This window comes from Rousettus aegyptiacus, unplaced genomic scaffold (assembly GCF_014176215.1).
Source record: "Rousettus aegyptiacus isolate mRouAeg1 unplaced genomic scaffold, mRouAeg1.p scaffold_m13_p_8, whole genome shotgun sequence".
In the NCBI taxonomy this organism is placed as follows: Eukaryota; Metazoa; Chordata; class Mammalia; order Chiroptera; family Pteropodidae; genus Rousettus; species Rousettus aegyptiacus.
The window spans coordinates 75,713,633-75,727,077 of NW_023416311.1; the positions used below are offsets into that span (position 1 = coordinate 75,713,633).

General features: G+C 38.1%; 1 protein-coding gene across 2 annotated transcripts in view; it reads right to left on the reverse strand.

Annotated features, from left to right (window-relative positions):
* Positions 1-2,580: 2,580 nt before the first annotated feature.
* LOC107499402 (regulator of G protein signaling 7 binding protein) overlaps positions 2,581-13,445 on the reverse strand; it is a 93,759-nt gene continuing 82,894 nt past the window's right edge. The window contains exon 6 of one of the 2 annotated variants that reach the window (XM_016123526.2): positions 2,581-8,029. In XM_016123526.2, coding sequence (XP_015979012.1) covers positions 7,938-8,029 — 92 coding nt within the window. In that variant the 3' untranslated portion in view covers positions 2,581-7,937. The remainder of the gene's footprint in view (positions 8,030-13,445) is intronic. The other variant, XM_016123525.2, reaches the window with a different exon arrangement.

Genomic DNA, 13,445 nt, shown 5'->3' on the forward strand with positions numbered 1-13,445 from the left:
TATACCTTGCATCTTTTATCACTAAGAAACATGAGGCTTGGCCAGTCTTTCAAGATTTCGAAGGCAGCATATTTCACACGCAGGGAAGAGCTCTGACTTATTGTTTGGGTAGTGCTAGGAGTGTTAGTATTAAGTGGGGCCCAGGACAAGAAGAGGCCCTGCAGCAGGTTCCAGTTTCAGCATAAGAGTCCTGTCACTTGGGCCATGTCTTCTGGCAGAGGCCAGGTACTAGAGGTATTTGGGGTATAAAAGGATGCTATGGAGACTCTGGCAAACTCCAATAAAAGAGTCATGGCACAGACTCTTAGAATTCTAGGAAAAGGCTGTGCTCTCTGCAGCAGAGAATAACATTCCATTCGAAAAGCTGATCCTGGCAGAGGTGAAGGCCATGAATGGGTCCAACAGCATTGGCTTTGGGAATAATACCCTCCCACCCCCCCAAAAAAGATGTTTGCCTTCTAACCCCTAGAATCTGTAAATATGGTACTTGGCAAAAGAGAATTTGCAGATCTGATAATATTAAGGATCTTGAGATAAGAAATTTATCCTGGATTATCTGGGTGAGCCCAGTGTAAAAACAAGGGTTCTATAAGAGGGAGGCAGAGGAGTCAGTGTTCAGGAAGGATATGTGACGGTGGAAGTAGGAGTCAGAGGGAGAGAGGGAAAGAGGGAGGAAAGGAGGAAGGGGGCGGGGAGAGAGAGAGAGAGAGAGAGAGAGAGAGAGAGAGAGAGAGAGAGAATGGGAATTAAAAACAAGAAAGACACTACTCTACTGGCTTGAAAATGGAGAGAGGGACCACGAGTCAAGGAATGCAGAAGGCCTTCAGAAGCCGGAAAAGGAAAGGAAATAGATTTTCCTCTAAGCCACCAGAAGCAATGCAGGCCTGCTGACCCCTTGATTTTAGGCCAGTAGAACTGATTTTTGACCTCTAGAAATATAAGTGATTAATTTGTGTCATTTTCAGCCACTAGGTTTGTGGTAATTTGTTATAGCAGCAGCAATAAGAAACTAGTGCAGACTTTTCTAACCAAGGTCAACTTATTTACAGCCACTGCTGAATATCTATTTCGTTGGCAACAGAGATTGATACTGTGCCTTGATTCAATACCATTCCTTGGGGGAGAACAGCCTGTTACATAGTGACAAGTTGACTATATCCACCCTGACTAGAGTTAACCTGCTTCCTGGGTATGGGTTTGCCAATACTGTAGGCAGAGCTTCAGCCAGCACCAGTCCATAGACTCACAAAGAGTTTTTCTGATCTAGTGATGTGGAATCCTACAAACATTGCCTAAAACCAAATGCCCCACTTTATAGTAATAGGGGCATGTCAGTGAAAACATGACTGTGGGGTCTACTCTTCCTACACATATTTCACCAAGCAGATGCTGCCATCCCAAGAGTGTGTGGCATAGGCTCTTAAAACAGAGGACATCTTGAAATATTGGGTACTAACTTTCAGGATATATAGGCAGACCTCAGAAATACTGTGAGCTTCGGTAAGAGGCAAGTAATTGGACAGTTATTAGATTGAATGTTTTGGGATGTTGATATTATTATTTCCATTTTATTTGAGGCTTACAGAAGTTAATTGATTTAGTGAACAAGTTTTTCTGTACAAAGATTCATGTTATTAATAAAATAATTTAGCAGATAACAACATGGAGATAGGTGATATAGATTGCTAAGGCACGTTTGTTATCTTCAGAGACGTTTGTTTTAGCTCCCACAGTCATGTTCATTGCAGCCTAGTGAGAAAAGAAGAGCTTGGGTATGCATGCCCCTTATTTTAGGGATATTAGCTGGAAATTGCACGATTCCACTCATATCTTATTGGCCAAAATTCAGTTATATAGCCTAAGACCAAGGAAGCCTGGGAAATGGAGTCTTTACTTTAGGTGGCCAATATCTTGCTGAAATTTGGGGGTCTCTGTTACTAAAGGAAAAAATGGAGAGAATGGATATTGAAACTGCTAGCCACAGCTGTGCACTGGGTTGCCGAGCAGCTGAGATTCAGACGAAAGCCTGTGTCACTCTGGGCTGTACTGCACAGCCCTGAATCATTAGCTGACCCTCAAAATTCACGTTTTGAAAAACTCCTTGGAATAGGCACATTCCTGTCAGAATTTAATTTCTAGATGTCTCTCTAGACATGTATATAATATCCTTTCATTAGAAAATAAAAGTATTTAACTCAACGTGCTTTGTTGTAGCAGAAAGCTGAGCTAAATTTAGACATCTTTATTGTGAGTGAAAAAGTTCCCAAAGCCTGTTGTTATCCTTCCTTGCTTCTTTCTTTTACCTTTTCCCCTCCCTCCTTTCCTAACCTCCTTCATCCCTTTCTTTCCTCCCCAGCTTGCGCGTGTGCGCTTCCCAGCTCCCTCAAGGGTCCTCCCTCCCTCCCTCCCTAACAGAGGTATAAGGATAAGGTGGTGTTTCCTCTCCATATCTCCACTGTCCACAGTGACAGGGAATAAGTCAAGGGTGTAGTGGGGGGAGGGGAAGGATGAGGGTGAGTAGTGAGTCACGATGTCTCTGTCACCTTTTCATTTTTTAAAATTTTTATTATTAGTTTTTATTACACAAGTAATACATATTCATTGTAGAAAAATTAGAAAACACAGAAAAGCAAAAAGAAAAAATAATCACCCATAATCCCACTACCCATGAATAACTACTATTAACATTTAATGTATGTCTTTCTAGCTTTCTTATGCATATATATACATACATAGATATATTTATATATAATTTTCTTTTTTACAAATATTGTATCATACTATACATACTGTTCATAACATGTTTTTTATTTAATAGATATTGTGAACATTACTGTTTATTCCCTGAAAAATTATACAGATACTACATGCTCATTGTGGAAAATTCAGAAATTACAGATATGCAAAAAGAAAATATAATTACTCCAAGTCTCACCTCCCAGAGATAAATGCTGTTAACATTTTAGCAAATATCCTTTCAGACTCTTTAATGCACACATGTATATGCATATCTTAAAAATGGAATCACACTATCGAGTTCTTCTGTAAACTTCTTTTCACTTAACAACATAGCTTATTCATTTCCATAAATATACATATGGTGTTTATTTTTAATTGGTGTACAGTATTCCGTAGAAAGGATATACCATATTTAACCAACCTTATACCATAGACTTATTTATATTTTTCCCATTCCTCTGAATAATGCTACTATAAACATCCTTTCTTGCATATATTTTTTGAATAATGAATGAATGTATCTTAGTTCCTTTTTTCTGACCTTGTTAAGGAGAATCTAAGTGGTATTACTTGGCATACTTGTAAAATATATTGCCAAAATATTTTCTGGAAAAGTCGCCTCTTGTAGACTCTGTAAGTGAACGCTCATTCCCACACTTCCTTCTGTCTCTGGCACTTTAATTCTTTGTACCATTTGCTTTTTTGATACATACAAAGGAGTGGATTGTAATAATTTGCATTTTTGATTACCAGTATAGTCAAATATTTTCACATTAATTATTAGTGCACTATTTAAATTTATGATACATTGCCAGTTCGTGTCCTTGGCTCAGTTTTCTACTGCAAAGTTTGATTGTTTTTGCATCATAAAATGTTATTTATTCATGCATTCATTATTCACTCAATCAATAAATGTTTTCAGTATTTGCTTTGTGTCTAGCACTGTTAGGTGTTGAAGATATAACAGTAAGCAAAGTAGACATGGTTGCTGCCTTCTTGAACTTCCAGTTTAGTGGATATAGACAGTTAAATAAGCTATAATGAAAAAAGTGCAATAAGAAGAAAAGAATGAAATGGGAACATGTGGTTGAGCAGGGGGTTGTAGATCATGAAAACTTCTCAGAATAGTGCAGCTTAAGCTCTTGATATAAATTAGAGATCTATACTCTTTGATCCATATATCGTAAATTTAGTTTTCTCTTAATTTGGTTTATTTTTTTTACTGTATAGGAGTTTTGCATTTTTAACTGGTTAAATTCTATCTTTTCCTTTGTGGTCTTTTCCTTTACTATCATGCTAGAAAGGCTTTTTTCCCCACACTAAAATTACATAAATATTCACTAATATTGCCTGCTAGTCCTTTTCTATGTTTGTTTACGTGCCTTAACATTTAGATCTTTACTGCACCTAGAATTTATTTTGGTGAAAGTTATGAGGCATAGATCTAATATTTCCCCCAAGAAATGGCTAACCCATTATCCCAATATAATTTACTTAATAATACAACCTTTCCTCATGGGTTTGAAATGTCCTCAATTCTATGTTCTCGAGTTTATTTCTGGACTTTACATTTAATTCTAATGATTTATTTTGGACCAATAGCATCACTGTTTTTTCTCTTCGTATCTATAGTTACCTGAAAGTTGAGCATTTTGCATTTGGTGACATTCTAGAACAAAACGAAATGACAGACTTTGCTTAGGTATGCATGTGGAGTGGGAAGTCAGTCTGGATGATACCCTCGATCCTTTCAACTCTGAGACTTCTAGAGTCTGAAATTCCATGGGGATCTTTGTTAATCTGGCCCATTTGTTTGCTGTGTAAAATAAATTAGATGTTTTTAATAGTCTGTATTGGTTTTCCCCTCACTCTGAAGCTCAGCTTTCCATAGGTGGCAGTATTGCCAAACAGTAAGTATCCCAGCGTTAACAAGGAGCACCAAGGAACAAAATGATCTGGCAGGGTTTTATAATTTCCCCCAAGAGCTTTCATTAGAGGAGGCATCAGAGCTGTGCTACTTCTAAACTCTTTTTTGTATCCTTGGACAGTGGCATAACTAGAGGTGTGCCATGAATCTGTTCCTAGATGTGTGCAAAACATTAGTGGACAGATTTTTTAAAGTGACGCCTTAGCCTTGTGGACACTTCTTTATAAACCTTATCCAAAAGTGCCTTTGGGCCCCACCAATGACTGATTTAAAAGCTTGGAAATGTGGTTATAACAATGTGATTGTGGTGAGATCCTGGTGAGTTTTATTTTCTTTGTACTTGGTGGAATTTTTTCAGATTTCCCACAAAGAACATGTATTGCCTCTGTAATCTGAAGGGAAAAAAAAAATCAACATGGGGTTATTAAAAGTAGAGTGGTAAAATGGATGATTGTGTGCCAGAAAAAGTTCACATCCTTTCCTGTTTCAAGCATGTGAGTACATGCAACAAAGTGGGTTCGGTGTTCTCTCCTTATCTCTAGAGATCAGCTCAGTGTTATTGCTCATCTAAAATCAAAGTACCAGCGGGAAGCCGAGACAGGAGAGCTCTATCTCATGGAACAACACCTGAGAAAGTCCTTTGGTAGGTGAGAGGAGGGTAGGGTCAGCTCCTATAGAGATGTGGTGGCCTATCTAATGGGAGATAGTAAATTACCTATTGCAACTATGTGCCAGCATAGGTTATCAGGACTTTGAGCACTAAGTTTAATTTTAGGACCTGCTAGTGAAAAAAGATCTATAAATCTTGGAGTGTGTCTACGGGAACTACAAAACTGATCAAAGGCTGGGAAACAGGCACTATGAATAAAAGATAAAGTAGCTGAATTTATTTCCCTTAGATATGGAAAGCCTAGCTAGGGAATTAGACAAATCCCCATCTCCATGAAATGCTACTATAGCCCTCCCAAACATGGAGGCGAGACCTGAATTTATTAACAGTCTTCAGTTGTGCAAAGGACAGTTGCATGGAAGGTAAGTGTTACTTTCACGCCAAGACTAAGGCTCGAGTGAGCACAGATTAACCAAGCAGAAGTGACTTAGGCCAGGCGTTTAGAAGAACGTGCTGGACACTAAGGTTGGAATTATCAGTTAATAACTCTGCATGGATTAGTAGAAACTAGAATGAAGCTAGAGGTTTAATATAGTATAAAGATGGGATTGGGTAGAGACAGGAGCTGGGAACGTGCCAAACTGGGCTACCTCATAATTTCTAAAACAAAGGACCTGAAGTTAATTAACCTCAGAAGGTGAAAATAAACTGCATTTAGGAAAGGATATTAAGCTTTAATCAAACCTGACTTATGAAAATCAGGGTTTGAATACCAGGTAAATCAGGGAGTGGTTACTGCTTTGTCTGGGAGTATTCACCTGAGGAGTCTTTAAATAGCATATTCTCACAACTGTTTTACAAGTTTGATTTTGAAAATTGTGACTTTTCTCATATAATTTTCAAGGGTACTTCTTTATATGAAGCCAGGTATATCTAAAATTATGCATCAATTATCAGTTCATTGGAATATAACTCTAAACTCTTGAGAATAAGGCCAATAGCCAGCTAGTGTAATCTAAATAGGGCATAGTCTTTTGAGATCTCTTCTAACCCTTTAATCCTTTCGCTTTCAATCAAAAAATCTAAAAGACAATTCTGAGGATAATTTCCACAACATCAGATATTAGGCTGAAGTATATAAAATTACCATTTTTAGGTCAAAACGGTCAAATATCAGCAATTTCATAAAATTCAACCTAATACAATAATTATTCCAGTAATTTGTCTGTACCTGTTTTCATCTGCACTAAAGCTAAAGGCTTTAATATATTCCATTTTCAGGTCAAATATTGGTGGACATAAAAAGCCTGTGCACCTAAGTACAGAGAAATTACAGGGTTGGGATTAAAGATGTGTCTTGGATAAACCACTTCTAGGCATCTAACCCATTTTTTTTTATTGCACTAGACACTGGTGCCTCTTGTCTGACTTTAGGATTTATCAGACTATGGAAAACAAGAAAAGAAGTCCAAAGGCCTGATCTCTCAGCCTGTGGGGAATTCTGTCTGGGAAACGGGCCAAAGGAAGAACAGGGGAAAATATTCCAAAATTTAGACCATGTTACAGGTTTAGTGGAGGAAGATCACGACAAAGCTGTGAGCAGAAAAACAAAGCATGTGGCTTCCTCCTTTCTAAAATATAGTATTGCTTCATGTGTCCTGCTTTCAAGATTCTAAGCATAGGATAAGACACCAAGTACACGTTGAAAAAGTCATATCTGCATAGTCATCTAAAATGAGACAAGCTTAGCTTAACTAAAAAGATTTTATTAACAATGTAAAATGTTAAATATTTTTATGATCTGAGCTAATTCCAGCATGCCCTAAAAGAGTTAACACTATGCTGATGTGCAGACATCATGCTTCAGATTTCAATTAGAACGAAATGTGATAATATTCAATTTTACATTTGAGGGTAATTGTATATATTACTACATCATTTCCTAACTGGATTACTTCATTCTCCAAAAAGCTGAAAAAGACACCATTGGATCAAAAGGAAATTAGTTGCCCATATGCATTTTACGAAGGTATTAGGATTATCGTGTATTTACAAAATTTCAATACTTTTCATATATGGTTTTTGTTGCATTATAAATTAAAATATTTTTCTGTTGAAGCTCTTAGATTCTGACAGAATGGAAGACTAAATGTGAATGAAAGCAGAGAAAGCAATAGGCAAGGTGGTATGTTTGATTATAATATTATTTCTAATATTAATAGATCAGATTTTTTAAGAGTTTTTCAGTTTTAAATAGTTTCTATGTTTAAAGACTTCTTTCATATATGATCAATTGTTAACATGAGATCAGCAAGAGCTATAGATATACTATTATATATGAAGTAAATTTTCTTTTTATAATACATTTAAAAAAAACCTTTAATCTCAAAATTATAATTCTTGCATCTGTCATGATATGGTGTAGAGCAGACATGCACAACGTCAGCTTTAAAAATCCTTTTAAAAACAGCCTGCCTTTTTAATCTTTTTTTTTTTTCTTTTGACAGCAGCTCCTTTCAAATGTAAAATCATTTAAAAGGGAAGGGGAGGCAGATAAAAAAAAAATAAGGAAGCTAGAAAACATAGTCAAAAACCAATAATTGTGGTTCAGCTGTCTGGAGGTCCTCAGCTTCTGCAACTTTTTCAGATCTCCCCAGGGGTCTAGCTTGAGACGAGACAACATAGCCCAAAGAACCTTCTCTTCCGTCTTCTAACCAGAGGGTAGGAAGTTAGATTTAGAAGGCTGCTGTCATCTGTGAGGAGACAAGGTACATATGAATAAAGTACAAACAAAATCTTTTTATAAATTGGCTTTAAAAAGCTACCATCCTTTGAACGGAGGCTCCTTAATCTCATCATTATTGACATTTTGGACCAGGTAATTCTTTGTTAGAGGCTATCCTGAACACTGTAGGATGTTTAGCAGCATGCTGGGCCATACTCACTAAACCAGTAGCATTCCCCAACCAAAAAATGTTCCCAGCTATGGCCAAATATTCCCTGGGGGAGGGGCAAGCAGCCTTCAGTTGAGAACTGCTGGTTGGAATTACATTTTAACTGTTTAGGTAGTCTTCCAGTTGGGAGAAGTATAGCTTCTGAGAAAGAGCCCATGCTTTGGAGTAAGGCTGGCATTTTCTATAAACTCGCCTCTGCTATTTGCTAGCTCTGTGACTTTGAACATGTAACTTAAGCTCACCAAGCTTCAGTTTCCCCATCTGTAAAACAGAGTTTAACAATACTTAGGCGAGGGTTAAATATGAAATAATCTATGAAAACATATAGCTTAGGTAGATATCTTGGCACCTACCAGAGAGGAAACACTCGGCTATTGTTAACTATTTCCCTTTACGTAGGACAAATGTCTTCTCTCCATTCATCTACCTCATGCCTCAGGAAGAAGTGTCAGCTATTTCTGGTTGAGTCTTTCCCTTGCACTTTCTACAGATTTCTGTAACCAGGGCAATCAAAGAAGATTGCCAGCTATTGAGTTTATAAGTTTTGGTTTAAAATTTTTAGCATGATGACAAGTAGAGGAAGAAATAAGCTGGTAAACCAAATCCGGTTTACTGAACTGTGTTTTTAGGAAATAGTGTAGTCCAGAGAGGGTGGTAGAAATATCCTGTTGGAGCAGAACTGGCCAGGGGGTTCCCAAAGGCTAGAGAAGGACCACAAGGAAATAACCTGGAAACTGCCAACTGGGGCAGCGTTAGGGCATGATCAGACAGGCACTAGGTTGGTTTTGGCAACTGTTGTGGACCTAAACTCTGCCAGGACTAGGTGTACTGCTCTCCCAGAGTAGAGCTAAGGAAGTCTCTCCTTTTCTGATCCTAACTTTGAGCAGATGGGACCTTGGGAAAGAGCCCAAAATTGGGAGTTAGATGAAGACATGCATAAAGTAAAGAATGTGCCCCACCTCAATAAAAATGGTTTGTAGATGAAGGTTGGTTTTTATGTTTACTGAACCTAGGCACTCAGGAAACTGCCAAGGACGAAAATGAATTCTGGCTTTCCTGGTCCTCTTACATAAATTGTGTTATCCAAGTGCCCAGGCTTCCCCCTGGCCTTCTCCAAAGGTTCTTCTAATGTCATACTTTTAAGTAAATTAGCATCATCCACCAAGGTGACAGTGTTCCTGAGAATGGTATACACTATGTTATACATTTAAATGGAACTAGAGTAGCAAGTTGGAATCAGTTCTGGAAGAAAGCAGGCACCCCAGCCGGGCATGTCAAATTAATCAAATACAGTCAACTCTCCCAGTCTCCTCAGATTAAAATCCTCTCTTTAAAGTCCTATTCTGCTAACATAAAGGAAAAAAGACTCTCTTTGTCTTTCCATAGTGGAATATAATTCACTATAATCTAGATGTCAACATTTTGAGAGCTAAAAATAGGGCATCTCTTTCATAGTTAAACTTGCCCCAAATAGTTAAGACATTGAAAAAAATGTCAGATATCATATCTGAGCATGATTTCTAAGGATAACCTCTCAGAGATGAATCATGATATATTTGGAACAGAAAGATAACTCACTTTCTCACCATTTTTGGGATTCTTACTTCTTTAAGCCTTCAGTGAGCAATGAATGTAACCTTCTTGGATATGGCAAAGAGATAGCAGACTCTGAAGGGTAAAGAATTTTACTTTTCAGTATCTCTTTCAATACTGACTACACTTCCTGAAACTCATCTGGAAGTTCATCTGGAATTTAATGCTTCCTTGGAACAGAATTATCAAAATTAGGAAGATATTTATAGGGACAAAAAATCTTCATATTTCTATTTCTTTAAGACTTGGAAGATCATTTTCCTGAATTGCCATTTATCCTTCCTTTTCTCCAACCATTTCAGAGATTTGGGAAATGACCTACCATTTTATATATTATCAAATGCAATTCTGATGTGTATGGTTCCCACTAGATGAGGAAATGTCTGCCACAAGGTTGTATCTGTCTGCTGTGGTGCTATGTTTGCTCCTGTTCTCTTTTTCACATATTAAAAGCACACAGGTATTATACAGATATTATGAGATTCCTATCAAGTCTGACCCTTGTGTCTATGCATTCATTACAGTGAATCAAAAACCTTTTGTGCTATTGAAATTCTCCTCACTCAGTCTTATTTTCATTCATACATACACACACACACACACATACATGCATATACGTATATATATTCACTTGTGAGTGCTACACACACACACGCGTGCATACACACACACACACACACAAGCATATATAGCACTCACAAGTGAATAGAAAGTGTTAGGATTAATGAGAAAGTGCTAGGTTGTTAAGCAAAGAGCAGACTGCCTATTAAGGTGACTGCTGGTTTGGGGCATCTTTGTTGAGCATTTGTGACACTTTTGCCTAGCCCAGAGCTTGTCTGTTCATCACCTAAGGCTGAGGTGACACAACAGCTCAAACATTTTTGGCTGAAATTCAGAGCAGCTTTCTACACCATAGGGAGCTGACACCTTCAGTAAATGCTGAAATTCCCGGAGTGGTAAGTATGTCTGGAAGAGTTTGAGGTGAATTCAACTCCAAGGAAAGATGTCTTTCCACATTGATTGAAATTCTGTCTGTGAAGTGATGGGTTGCAAAAGAATGGGAACAAAACGGACTGTTTTTCCACCCATTCTAAACTTTCTGGGCTAAGCCACCTGACCTTATTGGGAAATTTTTTATTTCTATTGCAAATGTTTGAGGTTTTTGTAGCATTTTTTTCTTTAAAGTACAGACTCTCAGAGAGCTGTAATCTAGGACAGTTTTAAATGTGAATATAGAAAGTGAGAAAGGAAAGGAAGGAAGGAAAGCAAAGGAAAAAGTGAAAAAAAAAGGAGAGTAGGCCCAATGATGCCATGTCTCTACTGCTCAAATTTCTTTTGCTAATAAAAGATGTCTTATATGGATGATATGTTAAGAAACAGAAAGACACAAAAATAAGTTTTCAAATAATAAACTGAGTGTTTGAGTTTACAGCTACATTCTCAGGTAAAGTCAAGAGAAGTGCTTATAATAGAACTGCAGATGACAAATTTCTATTCCAGAACACAAAAAAAGGAGACCTTCAGCTAACTCAGTGACTCTCAAATTTGGCTGATCATCTGAGGGCTTCTTAAAGCACAGATTGCTGCCCTACCTCCAGAGGTTCTGAATCAGTAGGGGGTGGAGGTGGGGAAGATAATTTGTATTTCTTACAAGTTCTCAGACCTGCTGGTCCCTAGACCACACTTTGAGAACCAAAAGCCTGCTAAGTGCAAGGCTCTCTGTTAGGTACGGGGGTTAATACCTGACGGATCCTAATAGAAGGATGATCCTTGGCCTCAAGGATCTTTCCTTGAGTAACTATAAACCTTCAGTAGAAATTCCACAAGAGAGATACAAATACAATGCTATAAGAATTCTCAGGGGGGAAATTACTCCTAAGTCGTGGAGAAGGAAGAAGACATTCATGGAAGATTTATGGAGGTCTTGGGATTCAGGATGGGCCACAAGAGATGAGGAGAACTCGGACATTTGGTGTAGTGAAGGTAGGCGTTCTGGATGGAGAGCAGTGTGAACAAAAACATGAAGGTCAAGGGCCGCCAGAATTTGGGTCCAAGTAAACAGTCCAGTCTGGCTGAAATGATAGGCATATGAAGGAGGAGACAGTATAAAAGAGAACTATGTACAATTCCCTAACTATGGCCATACCTTCCCTTGCCTACCTGCCTTTACGCATGTCATATCTTTTTTCCAGGGAAATGCCAATTCTTTCTTCAAAATTAGCTTAAGCATTTTTTTCCATGAAAAGCCTTTTCTGACTGTTCCTTGCTTCTGCATTCTTTCATGCTTCCATTCCTTCTGTCAAGAATTGCAATAGCCCTCGGCACATTATCTGCTTCCAACCTTGTCTTCCTACCATTCTATAAGCAGCTCTTTATAAATGTCTTAAGAAATTTACCCTTGCTGCCCCAGCTCTTTATCACCCACTCACTCCTCAACCTTCCTATATTAGGCTTCTAGGCCTCAAATTCCAAGTAAGTTGCTTTTGCTAATATCACCAGTGACTATTTTGTTGCTAAAAGCTGTGGACACTTTCAATTCTTATCTAGCTTAACTACCCTGTGCTATTAGCCATTCCTTCCTTGCAACTTTCTTTGGTATTTCATAATGCTCTTTTGGTTCTCTTCTCAGTCCCCTTTGTAAATTGTTCTTCTTTCCCCTCAAACCAGGACTCTTCTCTATTCACACTCTCTTTGAGCGGTCTCAACCACTCTTAGGGTTTCAATAACCATTATATTTTTGATGCTTAAATATGTATTCCCAGTGCTCCCAGTTTACATGTCTCACCTCAGCATAAGACTTGTACATTTACTCTTTACCACTGAGAATTGTTTTCAGAGTTCCCCCATGTCCAAAACTGCAACTGCCCTCTGCCTCTGCTGCTCCACTTCTGTTCCCTCTAACTTAGTGAATTACACCATCATTCACTCCTCTCCCCAGAGTGGATTTCATCCTTGATTTTCATCCTTGATTCTGCCTTTTCCCTTATGCAGCTCATCCAATTGGTCATATCATCTTCTCCAACCCCCTGGCATTTCTCATTTGGATTATAGCACCTACCTCTTAACTAAATCCCTCCAATGGCTTCAGGATAAGTCCAAACCTCTTAACATGGTTTACAGGGACCTTAATGATATAGGCCCACCTATCTCTTCAGTCTCTCTCTCCCACGCCTCTTTTCTAACCACTTTCCCAACTAATGAACTGATTGTAGTTCATCAAAATACCCTGTTCTTTCATCTCCCCAAGTGCCTTCACATATCCAGGATCTTCTATCTAGACTATCTTTCCTCCCACCCCTCATCTCTTCCTTTGACTAACTTATTCATCCTAAAAAAAAAAAAAAAAAAAATCTCGGCTCAAATACTTTCCAAAAACACTATTCTCAATGCTGGCTCCTCGCTCCCTGCACTGGCCCAGTCTGGCTAGGTGAGAGTCCAATATGCCCTTGTAGCAACCTGTGTCTAACTATTGTGACATCATTATATTCTAAGCACTAATTTCTTTGTTTTTCTTTTTTCAATAGTGTATGTGTATAATAGATGTTTCCAGAATTCATATGGCCTACCCTATAGACTTTATCACAATCTCCGTGAGGAGAGGTATTTATCATTTCATTTATCA